General features: G+C 39.8%; 1 protein-coding gene across 2 annotated transcripts; it reads right to left on the minus strand.

The window, feature by feature from the left end:
• Positions 1-94: 94 nt before the first annotated feature.
• Positions 95-16683, minus strand: rbm18 (RNA binding motif protein 18). 2 transcript variants are annotated; one of them, XM_054757153.1, is made up of 6 exons: positions 16488-16683; positions 15901-16014; positions 10554-10680; positions 6356-6436; positions 4861-4961; positions 95-1269 (listed from the first exon to the last, which is right to left on the minus strand). In XM_054757153.1, the coding sequence occupies exons 2-6, from the start codon at positions 16005-16007 to the stop codon at positions 1098-1100; spliced, it is 588 nt and encodes a 195-aa protein (XP_054613128.1). In that variant the 5' UTR covers positions 16008-16014; positions 16488-16683; the 3' UTR covers positions 95-1097. The 2 variants fall into 2 exon arrangements, with proteins under 2 accessions (XP_054613128.1, XP_054613127.1); XM_054757152.1 differs by having other exon boundaries at positions 6350-6436.
• Positions 16684-16827: the final 144 nt, after the last annotated feature.

The raw sequence follows: 16827 nt of genomic DNA on the forward strand, positions 1-16827 counted from the left end.
ACTTGCATTTTTCCCTCCCAATAGACAACAACAATCGTGGCAATAGAATTAAAAAAAAAAGAAAAAAGGACGAGCATGCACGAGCACTCACATGTTTACGCTGCAAGAAAAAAACATTTTAATAATAAACGCATTAAATTCGTTAAATAAATGTAGAATACGCTCGTTTGTGTACAATTTCTTGGGAAAAAAGCCATCAGGACAAAAAAAACCTAATAGAATGAACAATAAAGGGCTTTGTGTTGCAACGTGATATGATTTGCTTGCATGCCTTTTCTCCGTTTGACAAAACATGCAGGCACTGTTTGATTGGACTGGAATCATTTAGATTATGCTTTGACATGTTTTTTTTTTTTTGCACGAGGTGTTACTGATATTATGTGCTAATTCATAAATACTGTAATTAAGGCAAAACGATTATTAAACATATCATTTTACAGCAAAAATTAGGCTGCATATAAAACAAAAATTGCAGGAAAAGCTGAAACACAGCATTAGAATATAATATTTTGACATGGTTCAAACATATTCTGTACACAGCTCTAGTAGTAGTAGTAGTAGTAGCAGGCTATGCTGTACTCTTGCATAAATATCACTAAAATGGATAAGTAAAAAGAAACTATCAGTTTTTGATAAAGATTAAATGAAATTTAATACAAAAAACTGTAGGACCTAAGAAAAAAGATCTTATACATCAAACACATTCCTTCAAAATATTTTGTTGGTTTGCAGATACTGTAAATGTAAAAAAATAAATCCAGTCAACACAGTTATGCATTTCAACGCCAAATCAATCAATCAATGTATGGTGTCATTCCTGAATGGCGCTTCTCTCTCTCACACACACACACACACACACACACACACACACAACTAAATGATACTAGAACACAACAAACTGATGTCTTTTTTTTTTTTTTGTCCGTGCTTGTTCACAACAAAAATTCTTTCATTAAAAGTCAGTGGGGGGAAAAAGCTCCAGGAGGAGTAGTGGTTGGGGTGGTGGGGGCTGTGGGTGGGTTCTGAGGTGTTGCAAGAGAGGTAAATATAGGAGGTGGTAGGAGTGATGGCTTCTCCATGGTAAGTGGGAGGACGGGTCATCTTCTAAACCTCCGAAAGGGCCTGCTGTGTGATTTGGAGTAGGGCTCCCAGCGCTTCCTCTCCGGTGGCTTGTTGTAGACGTACGCAGACGGGCCCGACGGGTCATCATCTGGATTCTCCTCCATCATCTGCAGCTTGGCCTCGATGGCGCGGATCTTAGCGCTCGTACTTGACGGACAGGGAGAGCGAAATGGAGAAAGTTAGCGACGAGGCTCAACAAGATAATACCTGTGCCAAGTATGGAGGGAGGTAGCGGGGGGATTTAAACGGAGAAATGCAAGCTGAAGCGTGGTGGACTAAGAGGGGGGCACACGGTGCAGGTGAGAGGAGTAAAGAGCGGCGAGACGACGCCTCGGCGCTGAGGAAGGGAGTGTTTTTATTTCCTCTCTTGCGAGGTGTGAAGAGAGCCATTTGGAGGCTACACTAGAGCCCAAGTGTGCAGCGCCGTCTCGAGGAGAGCCCTTGAGATGGCATCCCACGCTCGCGCAGACCGTCTCTCTCTGAGAGCTCTCACTCTGCTTTATTTACGCCGGCTGCAGACATGAAAGAATAGTAGCACTCGTCGGCATGCAAATACACTCGTTTGTGACGTGTGCGGTTACTGGGGTGATTCTGTAATTGGGACGCCTTAAAACAGGGGCGTCAAACTCGATTTCACCAGGGGCCCCATCGCAGTTAAGGGTCACCTGTAACAGTGAAACCATTTAAATGTATCATCGTCTCAAACATTTGATTATTTACTTCTATTATTTATTTACTTACCTTGAAATAAGAAGGTGCCGAGCATGAATTCAAGTATTATATAATTCTGTTAAATGTGGTTCGTACAAATGTTCTGTCAAAATTGACATAAATACATTTACAACCAAGATTGTGTGCCTTTTGGATTTAAAAAAAATAATCTAAATTATTTTTAATGGAATAAAATACACTGATATATGGAACAATTAAACAATCATAATATTTAAGAAAAATAAGCTAAAACAAAACAAGATGAGTGTATGGAGGACAGATCTACATTCAACTGGATTGGGAAAAAATAAAATAAAATAAAAAAATAGGCCAAAGAAAACTGCTGAGGCTTGGTTAACTACAGAAATGCATGGCGCTAGAGGACTGCATGCATGTGCTGACTTTTTTTTTCCCCCAAGCTATTAAAGAAATCCCAATTAGAGCTCTACCTAGTGGGGAAGTTGGTAAATGACAGTTTCAACAACCATTTTGACAAAAAAAAAACGTGGGCCGCATACTGAACAATAAAAGGTTACTGATATTTTTCATTGTGTGAAGAGGTTTGAATCTACGACGGAGTATTAGGGCCAAATAAAAAAAACAAAACCAGAAAAAACAGAGAAAAAAAAAATCGTAAATTTACTTTATTACCTTTGCCCAAGGCCACATATGTCCCCCCTTTTCATAGCTGTCTCAGGCAATGCCTGTTACAAATGTTAGAATAAATAAAGTCAACTTTATAGTCACAAATTTACAAAAAAACCCTCGTAATATCACAAGAGTAAAGTCGGAAATATACGGGGAAAAAAAAAATCATAATTTTATGTTACAGGCATTGCCTGAGACAGCTATGAAAAGGGGGGATTTATGTGACTGTTGGCCTTGGGCATGTGGAGGGGTTGTGGTAAGGAAGACGGAAGTGACAGGGACTAGCCATGCTAATCTGTTTGTGCTCAACTGCTCTGTTTTGCTGCCATGTTATAAATAAAAGCTTGCCTGAAGCAAGAGTAAAGTTTCCTTCCTTCCTGAAGAGTGATGCTGTATTTTCCCTCTGACATGTACATTTACGACTTTTATTCTTGAAATCTTAGACTTTTTATATTTTTCCAATGTGGCCTTAATCCTCTGTCGCATGAACCAATCCAACATACAGGCTAACAAAATATCAGCTTTGTGTTGTAGGTAACAATGTAGGGATGCACAATTTATTTTTTCAAGCTGATACCGATAACTTCCTGCTTCTCATGACCGAAACTGCTAACTTTCCATATACAGTAATCCCTCGCAATAATGCGGTTTGATTATCACTCCCCCAGTTTATCGCGTTTTTTTTCAAAATTAATAAATGATCACTGTTTCGTGGTTGAATGCGGCCTATTATTGTTTAAAAAAAAATGCATATTTAAGCAAATTGTACATACTTTTGGCCTAAATGAAGCATTTTTAAGCATACAAATGGCTACACGGTCTAATGAAATGAACAAAATACACATACAAGGCAGAAGGAGCATTATAATTGTGAATGTAGTACTGTATTCTACATCGGCCACTAGGGGTCGGTGTTCGGTGAGACAGGCACTAGACTCGTAACTAAGGTTCCCAAGGGGACACATTTACTGTGACACCGATCGAGCAGGAGTTTTATTTACGTCTTACATGGCTTACTCACTCTTATTCTGTCTACTATATTAGGTAATACAAGTGTAAAACAATTGAAAGAAGTACACTGAAAGTACGCTGACCAGAAAAAAAAACAAGGAACTGCTAATGTGTAAGTGTAAGTTATCTTATTTATGTCTAATATGTTTTATTTTCTCTGATTATATCTAATATATTGCGTAATAGGAGTGTAAAGGTGACTATAGGAGTGTTATTTCACGTCTTGAGGGCTCTAATAATGTTAAAAAACGTATTTAGAAGATTGTAAACAGGTTTTCTATGCCATAGCTACGAAAAATATTCCATGTATTAATATTGAATCCTACTTTGCAGAAATTCACTTTTCGCAGTTGGGTCTGGAACCAATTATCCGCGATAAACGAGGGATTACCGTGTATATTATTTTTAAAACTTTGATTTAATTATAGTTTGTGCACACCCGTGGGTAGGTTGGATTTGACAAGGCGTACCTGCAGATTTTTCGTAACTAAACATCATGATATCACTACTATTAACAAAACAATAAAAAATGCTCCAAGGGGTTTACTAGCTGACAAAAGCCGGTATCTTCAACAATGGTAAAGGACTGGTCATTTGGCGCCATTGTTCCGTAATTAAATCACAGATCGCTTTAGCCCTCGGGTCGTTTCTGGCAAACTATTTTTCCCCTCATGGCAGAGCATTTGGTACTAGCATGTGAAATGTCTTTTTCTGCAACAGTGAAGCTCTGGGGACGCTACGCTAACGTCACAGGCAGGAGAAAAAAGGTGCGCCTGATTTGTTCACCAGCACAGCACTGTCTCATTGGGGCGTTTTTTTTTTTAAATTATCGGTTACTGGAGCTATTTTTTTCATGTTATCAGATTTATCAGCACGACTTCATAATTCCTCCTATCAGCCCAATAATTATCGCTCTCCCCTATAATATTATTAAAAAAACTACCGCTGGAGGTGCAGCAGAGCCTTCGTCCGGACAGCCAACGCTTACTGAGGCGTTTGGTCGACAAATTTAAATATAAACAAAATTGTGCAAAATGGTGAGCTCTCCCAGACAGTGTCGCTAGCATTACAAAAGAAAGACAACCATTCAATACGATTACATGGCATAAATTTTATGCCATATAATTAAAGAAGAAAATTGCCTTAAATAATGTTGATAATATCGATGAGCAACGATAATTTGTAGCACAATTATCAACCAGCAAAATTTGTTACTGTGACTGGCCTACTTGCATGTGATGAGTTTTATGAGTTATCACCTACTGTTCTAAACACGAATATGAATTGATGACGGCAATAAATCCACTGTTTCCTATGGCATACAATAAAATTACAGAATAAATGCGTGTATGAGTGTGCCCAAACAACCTGAGGTGGTTTGTCGTCAGTGCTCCATCCGCCGCCGCCCCGCTGCTTGACGGCTCCAAGCTGGAAGGCATCGTCTTTTCGTTGCGGAAACCCTCAAACCTCTGCACCATGATGACGATAACCATGGCCGGAGAACAAAGTGACGTGAACAAACAGTGATGGAGACACAATCAAGCACGGACGGGATGAAAAGAGACAAGCAAAAGAGGTCAGAAAAGTTGAAAGAAGGAATAACGTTATTTAACACACACACTTAAAGTGAAGGAATGAAGGAGTTTAGCATTTAGCATCGTGACTGCAGAACAAGCTGCAGAAACAAAGAGAAGGAGGATGTAAGAATAAGACGCCCAACAGGCAGCACTCATTTCCTGCAACACTGACTTCTCTCCACACCTGCGAAGAAATAAAGAAAAAGAAACAAACAAAACAACAGTCATGTGAAATGTGGAACAAAGCCTAATGCTCGGTGCTGCATAGAACAGGATGTTAAACTAGGGGTGTCCAAAGTGAGGACCAGGGGCCAAATGTGACACGGTGCTTGATTTCAATAGCTCCCATGGGAACATTCCATCCATAAACTTAAACATGAAACATTATGTATGAGATTAGTGCCACATTGCAAAGAGAAAAAGTATTAAAAAAAAACAGCTCAGCACATGCAAAAATCAAGAAAAGTGCATAATATCCAAGTGTGGATAATATCTGTGTGTGTGTGTGCGTGCGCTGTTGTGTCCCTGGGCAAGACACTTCACCCACCATGCCTCCAGTGCTGCCCACACTGGTGTATGAATGTGAATAAATGTTTCGTGGTAGTCGGAGACGCTCTAGGCGCGAATTGGCAGCCATGTTTCCGTCAGTCTACCCCAGGGCAGCTGTTGCTACAGATGTAGATTACCACAACCAGTGTGTGACTGAGGGGTGAATGAATAATGGCTTCACTTCATTGTGGTACCTTGAAAAGCGTTATATAAAATCTAATCCATTATTATTAAAATTAATATCCAAGTGGCCTTTCATTTCTGTGTATGTGGCCCTGGGTGGAAAAAGCTTGGACACCCGTGGGTTCAACAGAATTTGATATTATAGACTTTTTCTGCAAGTAAAGAAGATCAAGGCACAAGGTATTTATTTAAAGCTTAGGAAAATGGTGACAATTGTTACAACAAATAGGCAGTGATGGAAATGTGTATGTGTATGTGTATGTGTATGTGTGCGTGTGTGCGAGTGCAGGGTGTGATTCATCTCTATTCAGGATATCCCTCCACTATTTGCCAGTAGGCAGTCTATTGTTAAGAGACAGATCCCAGTGCTCTATTTTGTAAACTAAGTACCTCAGATGCAAGGCAAAGTATAAAACATCCCCTTTAGCCTCGTTAGCGGCAGTAGCGTTTGGCACACACCTTTTTTGCACGTAGCAAACATTCTACGGTCACAGTACTCGCCGCCGAGCCTTGTGTGTCGCAGGTGCAGGTGCAAGCATGACACTTACCCTTACCTGCGCGTGCGCCCATCGCACCACCAGCTTCTTGGACAGCGCTAGCTTGCCATTCAAGCACTGGATGGCTCTTTCGGCCTCCTGTGGAAAAAGAAGAACAACAACGACGATGGAGTACGTACTGTAGTAATAATAGTTCAGTGGCTCTGATGACAGCGTATGAATGAAGTACTTAATCCGGCTGTGTGAGTATGTTTGAGCAAGCGAGTGCCAAAGATAAACACACACTTCCTCGGTAAAAGTCTTCAGGGAGGACTTCACAGCCCACCAATAGACACTGGCTGTGAAACTAGATGCTTATCATGATTCCCCCTGCCCCGGCTCAATCTGAAACAAATACAGGCCGCCCAGCTCATAAAGTCTAGAAGAGGGAGCGCTTTTAGCACAAAACCTTGTCCACCACGGTGACATACACACTGTGATGTAGTGCTCTTTAAATGCAGCAAATTGTTGAAGATGCACACATACAGTATTAGTGAATAAAATACCAATGGGAAAATATGTGCCATAAATTAATACATGTTAAAAAAAATACAATACAGGTATATTATTTTAAACACATGCAGATTCTTCTTTTCTCCCGATCACCGAGCAATTAAATCTGACATTTCATGTTTGTTCACGCTAATAAGCATCTGCACAAATGGGTTTGATATTTGATCCGTGATGCGTAAGTATTAGGCTTGTAGATGTAAGGAAAAAAAAAAACAAAAACATTATTATTAATATTTTACAAATATAGATATTCAAAAAATACAAATAATAAATGAACATTTTCAAATACATCATTAAGAATTTTTTATATTTGATACATGATGCATTAGTATTGGGCTGATGTGTAGGGGGAAAAAAACAAATATTCATATTTTGTGGTGGTCTAATTTGCATAATGATGTCACATGTGACATGACACATTTGCATGTCATTTTACTGGACGCTGTTGGAGAGAGGAATAACGTGGGAGACAAAAAGTGAGTACAAAAACAACAACAAACAAACATGAAAAGTAGACCAAATATGTTTAAAGCTAAAAATGAACTTCTGTCGCTTCCTTTTGTCATTAAAAAATAAAAATAAAAATAAAAACAAGATGAAGCCCCTTGTGAGTGCTTTGAGATGGGAGAGGGGCCTGCAGCGACACCTGCTGCCCGTTGAGAAAAGCAAAAACTCTTTTTACGTGTATGTATGTCTTCGTTTCATTAGGTAATGCTTTTTTTGTCAAGCATTATTATTTCACACTTTGTTCTGCAGTCTGTGAACGCAGCACATGAGACGCAAAATTGAAACTTTCTCAGACGCTGCCACAGCTTAATGACTCCACCAAATACAGTGGTGGGAAATAGTGTTTGCCCCAGATCATCAAATAAATGATAGTCAAAGACAAATATTGGTCAATGACTACACAACTGAACACAAAATGCAATTTTTAAATGACACTTTTTATTATTAAGGGAAGAAAAACAATCCAAAGCTACATGGCCCTGTGTGAAAAAGTGATTGCCCCCTAAACCTAATAACTGGTTGGGCCCCCCTTAGCAGCAACAACTGCAATCAAGCGTTTGTGATAACTTGCAATGAGTCTCTTACAGCGCTGGGGAGGAATTTTGGCCCACTCATCTTTGCAGAATTGTTGTCATTCAGGCACATTGGAGGGTTTTCCAGCATAAAGCGCCTTTTTAAGGTCATGCCAGAGCATCTCAATAGGATTCAGGATTGACTAGGCCACTTCAAAGTCTTCAGTCATTCAGAGGTGGACTTGCTGGTGTGTTGTGGATCATTGTCCTGCTCGTCAGACCACAGAGTATTTTCCCAAAGGTCTTGGGGTTCTTCAAGATGCTTTCTGGCAAAATTGAGATGAGTCTTAATGTTCTTTTTGTTCAGCAGTGTTTTTGGTCTTGGAACTCTGCCATGCAGGCCGTTTTTGCCCAGTGTCTTCCTTATGGTGGAGTCATGAACACTGACCTTAACTGAGGCAAGCGAGGCCTGCAGTTCTTTGGATGTTGTTGTGGCATCTTTTGTGACCTCTCGCATGAGTCGTTGCTGCTCTCTTGGGTTGGCCGGCCACTCGTGGGAAGGTTCACCACGGTTCCATGTTTTGGCCATTTGTGGATAAAGGCTCTCACTGTGGTTGGCTGGAGTCCCAAAGCTTTAGAAATGGCTTTATAAGCTTTTCAACACTGATTGATCTCAATTCATCTCAGTTACAGTATGTTCTGTTTTAACAGGGGGGCAATCACTTTTGCACACAGGACCATGTAGGTTTAGATTTTTTTTCTCCCTTAATAATAAAAATTTTCATTAAAAAACTGCATTTTGTGTTCAGTTGTGTTGTCATTGACTAATTACATTTGTTTGATGATCTCAAAAATTTAAGTGTGACAAAAAAAAAAAGAAATCAGGAAGGGGGCTTACACTTTTTCACACCAATGTACAGTCATGGAAAAAATGATGAGACCACCTTTGTTTCTTTAGTTTATTGATCCATTTTAATGCCTGGTACAACAAAAGCTACATTTGTTTGGACAAATCTAATGATAACAAATATAGCTCATAAAAGCTGAATTTAAGAGCTGATATCTAGCAACTTCCATGGTTTTCTTGATAAAAAACAAAATCACTTAAGTTCTTACATGAATACCTATCGTACAGTATAGCACTGTACTGCCAAAAAAATGAACTCTTATGAGCTATTTTTGTTGTCATTGTTATATTTGTCCAAACAAATGTACCGTTAGTTGTATCAGGCATTAAAATGACCACAAAACTGAAAAAACAAGGGTGGTCTAATAATTTCTTCCACGACTGTAGATGTCAAACTTTGTCGTGTTCTTGAACTTGATTCAGACCTTTACCACTCTCAAACATTTTTTTAAGTGTGGCTGGAGAGGTCTGATCACTCATTAATTATAGCGATAATGTCACCAAGTTGGCAACACTGATCCCTCCTGCTACTGTTCTGTAGAATTTGACTTATTTGAGAACATATTGTTAAAAAATATGTGATAAATAAATAAATAAATAAATATATGTGTGATGATCAAAGAGTATGACAAGTCTTCTGATGATTATGATGCTAAAATGCTTGTCTCTGACACAAATATGATGCAAAATGGTCTTGTTTGATACCTATGACATGCATTATATGATGTTACGTGGTTGTACAGAGTAAATAATTGCTAGACTTAGTGGACTGATGAAAAGACACTGCTGCTGCTTAAATGACTGCTACATGAGAAGACAGACTTGATGAAAAGACAATGCTGCTGCTTAAATGACTGTAACATGAGAAGACCGGAGAGACCAATGGTATGTAACAACTTTTTGCTTCTAAGATACTGTGTTTAGTCTGGGTGGTAATTTGATGCCAGTGATCCTAACCTGAGCTCCTGTAAATAGCTCAAGTGTGAAATAAAACTCAAGAAAGTCACTGGAGTTGAGTTGATAAAGCGTCTTCTGCGATCTTCTCTGCCTTTTCAAATGCAGGCTGGCGTGAGTCCAAAAGAACTTGACAGCTACGTCTTGTTATTCTCTGGCAGCCCAGGTGCGTATGAGCTGTGTTAACAAGCGAGTTACACACAAAGTCCCATTACAATGTGCTTCCGGGTGAGGGCCAACAGTTAACGCCAAATCCTTTTGTGTGGCGGACACTGTGATGCAAAATTTTTGGGGTGAATGTAGGACGAAATATTAACCTTTTTTTATATTAAAAAAAACAAAGCTGAAAAATAACATGTAAAAAAAAATACAATGAAATAAACACTAAATAAGTTACAATTCATAAAAATAATAAAAACAATGTAAAAAAAATCAATGTAAAAAAACACTTTTAAAGTTGGTATTAACAAAAAACTACTGAGGTTAAAAATAATAAAATTCAATAAATAAAATGTAAAAAATAATTTCAAAAATAAAAATGATTTAAAGAAAAATACTGGTATTAATCTGATAAATAAATAAGTAAAATAAAATTAAAGACTACAAAAAAAATGTAATACATTTTAAAAAATAATACAAAATTTAAACACTTTTTTTTTTAAGTTGGTATTAATCTGGAAAATAAAAAGAAAGTTAAAACAACTGACTTTAATAAAATATATATACAAAATATAATATCAATCAAAATGTAAAAAATCAAGATTAATAAAAATAATGAACATTTAAACAGTTTTTAAAAAGTTGGGATTAATCTGGTCTGTACCTCTCTGGTGTTAAAGTTGACAAAGCAGTACCCACGCGGCTGCCCTTCCAGAGGCCCTGACTTATGGAACAGGAAGTCAAACTGTTTGACGTTTCCAAACTTCTCCAGGAGCTTCACCAAGTGATACCTGTCAGGATAGGGCATCCATATAAAGAACAAATTAGTGTGTCTCTTTATTTATTGAGTGCTGAAACAAAGGGAAATAACTCTTGTCATCCTGTGCACTGCTACTGTAGAGTGTGAATCTGTCAAGTACATGGGATAATGAGAATGGCAGCTCCCCCCCTTACCCCCGACACCTTTTTAGCAGCGGCCCAGCTGCGGTGGCACGCCTGAGACAGTAAATCTTTTATTGAGACAATGCAACAAGGATACAGTAGCAGGACAATGAGGGAATAAAACAAAGGAAACCTCCAGCTCCCCTCCTGAGCGCCGCTCTCTGCACAAACAACATCCGAACGAGCGACTGAACATAGATATGTCCTCACTGAAGAGCTATGTACTGTTTGTGTGTGTGTGTTTGGGGGGGGTATAAGTGACTGGCCTCGAGCGGCATGGGAAAAAAAAAGTGTCTTCTGGGAAAAGAGACCGTACAATGAGACCTGCGTCACCTGCCGACATCGAGGCTCTGCTTGGCAGCGCTTGTGTCCTTGTGTCATGACTCATGTTCAATTAAATGCATAAAGGACTGATCTTTTTCCCATACTTGTTCAATGCATTCTCACAAGCACTTTGCAGGGAACTGAGCACCATATTTAGTCTATAATCGATGGGTTACCAGCAACGCTAACCTACAGAAACAACAAGATCTACGAATTTGATTTTGAAATAGCAGCGACATTACTGCTCTGGTGATGTTTAGTTGTGCTTTATGTTTAATGCGTAGGAGGTTTGTGAAAATGGCCCCACAGTGGACAACTGTATAACAATGTGACAATGCTCCAGGTTGCAGTAGAGGTCTATACTCCCTTGAGGGGCGCTTTGGACTACGGACGACTTCTGCTTTTCCCAGACAACACCCTGCAAGCCTAACTTCTCCACTTGACCACACTTGTCTGGCTCAAGGCCACATTCGGGGCCGTATTCGGCCCGCCATATCGTTTTCTGCAGCCTGAGAAAATAATACAAAATAATGCATGTCAAAAAAGACACTTTTTAAAAAAATATTTTGTTATTTTTTAAATTGTTTTATGTATATATTTTTTTTTATATATTTTTGTTAGGTTTTATAGTGCTCCCTCGTTTATCACGGGGATAGGTTCCCAAAATAGCCTGCAATAAGTGAAATCCGCTAAGTAGGCAACTTTGTTTGCAATTAATATATATGTTTTAAGGCTGTAAAACTCCTCACAATATACTTTTCTCAGACAGGCACACATTTTCTCACATTTCTCTGATTTAAACACTCTCAAGGTTAAAATTTCGTTTGAATTTTAATGATCACGTATTCACTCCTCTGACGTGCCTCGTCTGGGTGCTGTTCGGCTGTAGCGCTTTTGTATCCTTGTTGAAACATACGCCTCCTGTGGTATTATTTTACTCCTCCTTGTAGTCCTCTATGAACTGAAGATTAATTTAAGTATTCCATAATGGCACGCTAGCAAACCGGAAACACGGCAGTGGTGCATGAATGAGACTGATTGACAATGGTCTACACCAATCAGAACACAATTGGCTCGTTCTCCCTTAGCCAATCAGCACTGTTGTGGCTCTATATTTAGCCAGCTGACGAGGTGGAGAAACAACATCTTTACTCCAGCGGCACACGTCTTCAACTCTCACATGAGTATAGTGCACTTAAAAAACCCGCAAAATTGTGAATCCGTGAATCCGTGAGGGAACACTATAAATTAGGGTTGTCCAATAATATCGGCCAACCGGTAAGATTGGTATCGAGGGTTTTTCCGCTAATGAAAACTGATGGACATTTTAATATTTACATGGCCAGGATGACACCACAGTTTGTTCACATAGGGTGCAAGCCCATCTCATTAGCGCTTTCCACAGGCTCTTTGGTTCCTACTTAATCACAAAAAACCAATGCAAGACATGAGCGATAAGAAAAACAGAATAAGAATAAATACAGAACAGAGTCAAATTTGTAGTGTACTACACATAATAAATAACATTTAATAAGGTAATAAGTCCAGTCTAGCCCTTCTACGTCAGTAGATGTGTGATGTTACATATATTGGTATCAGTTGATATTGGAATCGAAAATTGAAAGTTGGGACAATATCAGCATATCCGGTTATCAGCAAAAAAGCCAATATCGGACAACCTATTCATGAAGTACATTACATAAAAATTTTAAAATCCAAAAGACAATCTTTCTCGCTAAATACTGTATATTTGTTCTGTCCAGCTTGACAGAAAATTTGTACCGTATGCAATTAGTTTCATTTGTTGTTGTCAAACCCTTTTTAAAGGAAAAGTGCACTTTTTAAAATTTATTTTGCCCATCATCCAGAGACAAACACATCTCTCTTATCTGTGTTCTAAAGATATAAAAACAGATAAAAAAGAGGAAGCTAAGAATGCATGTAATGGTACACACCTATTCCCCCTATAAAGCCTTCTGAAAAAACCTCCAAAAAGCGGCATTAACATTAACCAAGCTACAGCAACATTGTTATTGTTAATAACACTGTTACGCCCAAAAACTACATTATTGCCGTGACACATCGCCACACCACAATGGCTAGCTACAAGCTGGCTACCGACTAGTTTCACCAAACACTCGCTCACAATGCCTCAGGCCACTTGCGAAAGGTGACACTACATATTGGAGCTGCCGCCACTGCTCATGTTTTTGGTTTTGAGTTTGGAAAAGTTAAAGTTAGCATTCCTTTCTACATTGCTGTGTGAAATCAATGCACCCAGGAACAGCAGTGGCACCCAAGAGGCAGAGGAGGAAGTTACGGCTGTAAGGCGCCATTACGAAAGGAGGAAAAGTCGACGACAGGAGCAATGTTTTAACAAGGATACAAAAACGCTACAGTACAGGGGAACAGCGCCAGGACGACAACGAGGCACGATCAGAGGAGTGAAACACACAAGTCATTTGATAATTTCTTGTGTCCAACCATGTAGGATGATCATTAAAACTGTACTTTTGAGTTTTTAAACAAGAGAAATGTGAGAAAATTGTAATGCCTGTCTGAGAAAAGTGTAGAGTGGGGTTTTACAGCCTTAAAACATGTATAAAATAGCTGTAAAAAAAATTAAGTTGTCTACTTGGCAGGTTTCACTTATTGCGGGCTATTTTGGGAACCTATCACCCGCGATAAATGAGGGAACACTAAAACTTTGTTGGAGGTTTATGGAGGCGTTTTAATAGCGGGCTTTCTAGGTGTGTCCCATTACCTGCATTATTAGCTGCCTCCCTTTAGCTGTTTTTATGTCTTTAGAACGCACAGAAAAGAGAAAGACGAGTGTTCATGTCTCATGAGAATTGTGGATGATGGGCAAAATTCCTAAAAGTGCACTTTTTGTTTAAAGCGAATTATACAACAGTCTTATACTCAAATTTCTACTTGGCACCATAGCTTCTGATTTCAATGTGAGTAAATAACCAATGTAAGTAAATCATCAATTGTGCAATAATATCATGATGCCACAATACATTTCATTTATATGGGTTCACCGTTAAAGGCGGCCCTACTGCAATGTGGCCCATGGTGAACACCAGTTTGACGCCCCTGCACTAAAATACTAACAATGTATTGTAATGTAATTGTATTTATTTTATAATGTTAGCACACACTTGGATAATACCTAAACGGGTAAAAAAAAAAAAACTTGTTGGGAGTGTTAAACACACAGAATCCAAACAGGCCATGTGCGTAAATGCGAGAGCGTTTACAATGCAAGACACTCCAAGAACATTTTTGGATACTCGCAGCAGAACCACAATGGACTGCGTATCTCACGGGAGCAGTAAAAAACGCCGGAGGAAAAGGAGGAGGAGATGGGGGGGGAGGAAAGGGTGGGAGAGCGAGAGTAAAGTTCAGACAGGGAATGTTGGCGGCGAGGTGAAAGGTGGAGGCAGCGGGAGGATACGGAGAGGTGAGAAGCCCAGGGAGGGCAGCCAGGTAGTGAGGAAAAGGAAAAGCAGGAGGAAGTTTATTCCAGATAAAATACGGCAGGGGGGTGGAGCTACAACAACAGTGTTCGTGTCCACCTGAATGAATGGAAGTGTTGAAAAGTAGGCGACAGTGAGATGAGATACATCCTGATCAAGAAAACAGGAAAATGAACAGTTTTGGAATGACCCAGTCAGAGCACAGATGTAAATCCAATGGATCATCTGTGATGTGCCCTGGAGTGGGCAGTGCCCTCGCAATCAGACTTGGAACATTCCTGCAAGAAACAGTGAGGAGACGTATGTGCTGTAATTGTAAATTCGGAACAATTTGCCAAATAATGGCAATGTTGGACTGCAGGTCTCGAAGCTCTGGAGCAGGGACAAGAGCTACAGTACACGGTAATTAATCTTCTCAATCAGCAACGAGGCAGTGGGCATTTCTCATGTTTTCCCTCCACACGGTGAGCCGGTAGGCTATTTAAACAGAAGTGGAGCAGAGCATAGCAAAGCAAAGGGAAGGAAACGCCTGTCTAGACGCCCACCAGAGCTGCAGCATGTATATTCTGCAGAAGGCCCCCACAGGCACACAAAAACAATCTTAGTACAAAAAAAAAACAAACTTGTCTCTCTAGCACATTGTGCAATAAAGTTGCTCTCAACCATGTACTGTACTTCGGTGCTGTTGTCACATTGAGACACTTTCCAAGAAGCAACAAGAGAAGGCTGTATGAATATAATAGAATATAAACAAAAAATAATGCATAAAACACACAGAGCGCCAGGTTGACACTGAGAAAGTAAACAGGGCAGGTGGGTGAAGAATGATGGCTGCCCACTTTTGCAGAGCACCTCCACGCCTCGCTGCCTCTTTTTCACACACACGGGCGACGTCTGCTCTGTCTCAGCCTGCAACACACACACTACACACACACACACTACACACACAGTTCATCAATCATGCACACAATGCAGTGCCTCTCCTGGAGGCACAGCCTGGCAGGTTTGGAAAGCAAAGTTTGGGATTTATAACGTAGGCTGCCAATCATCAACCTCGCGTCTACCGCTTTTGCGCTGCTTAAAAAGTTGGCAGCTTCATGTGTTTGAAGGCAAATTTGCTCGCTTTACGGTTTACTAGTCATGACATTTGATATAGTTACTATGACACAAGTACCGATCATTGAGCATTTGTCCCTCCAAAGTCAGGAAAGTCAGAGTATGGTGGTAAGACAATATTACACAGAAAGCAGGTCATTTACTCACTCAGTGATTTTAGGATCAATGTTGCCTATCCACAAGCGGTTTCCCTCATGGGTCCCACTCTCGGAAATGATGGAGGCATTTTCCACAGTCTCTGCTGCAGACGACATGTGTCCTCTGAGGGAGAAAATAAATCATCAACGCAATGTTCAGTAGCTCTGGAGTGCTACTGAAGAATTACACCAGCAACCACTATCGTTACATTTGAATGTGACAAAATTGAGGGTGGCTTGCTTGCTGAGACATTGCTAACAGTCAGTTGCTTGCCCTTAAAAAACTTTAGGTAACATTTTTCTATTATCGCGAGATCATTATGACCAAACACTTAATTCTGTAATATGGCGCCAATTTGTAGCTTAACAATGCAGGTGACAAGGTAGCTAGTAACGTTAGCTTATAAACATCTCCCAGCTGGACGACTAACATCCATTCTGACCGCTTTCTGCTTGTGTGTATTCATCATTATGTTCACAATAATTACAAGTACAAGAAACACGTGAATTACGAGTAACAATCTGCTAATAAAAATATTAGCTGATTCGGGCAGTTTGTTTCTAGCTGCTCGTTTGTCAGTGGCTACTCGCACTTACCTCTTCGCTCTGTCAAACTTCCTTTCGAAAAAGCAGCTTCTCTGACTTGACTTCCTTCTAATCCCACTTTCGGGATGCTACACTGGCGTCAAATACTAATAGCGCTCATTTTTTTAAATATATCTTGTCTTTTTCTAGTTGCTTGCTAAGATAATGCAGCGGGCTTTGCAACCGTCTAACAACAATGGCGCATTGTGATGTCGTATCAAGTGTCACTGTAGTGCAGTTGTTTTATAATTTAGCACATCCCAAAAGCACACGGAGTCTCAGAGCCGGGCGAGATCCCCGCCCGGTTGAAACCTAGGGTAACCATTTTAAGCGCTACTGTTTTAAAAAGCTC

The sequence above is a fragment of the Dunckerocampus dactyliophorus genome, chromosome 17, assembly GCF_027744805.1.
Source record: "Dunckerocampus dactyliophorus isolate RoL2022-P2 chromosome 17, RoL_Ddac_1.1, whole genome shotgun sequence".
Lineage (NCBI taxonomy): Eukaryota > Metazoa > Chordata > Actinopteri > Syngnathiformes > Syngnathidae > Dunckerocampus > Dunckerocampus dactyliophorus.

What these genes read in the sequence shown, in the direction of transcription:
- rbm18 (XM_054757152.1), bottom strand. Translation starts at nt 16,007, where the DNA reads ATGTCGTCTGCAGCAGAGACTGTGGAAAATGCCTCCATCATTTCCGAG. An exon ending in TCAACTTTAACACCAGAGAG is followed by an intron (nt 6,437 to 10,553) that starts GTACAGACCAGA and finishes CTTTTTCCACAG; the next exon opens with GAGGCCGAAAGAGCCATCCA. An exon ending in GGGCGCACGCGCAGGTAAGG is followed by an intron (nt 4,962 to 6,349) that starts GTAAGTGTCATG and finishes ATCATGGTGCAG; the next exon opens with AGGTTTGAGGGTTTCCGCAA.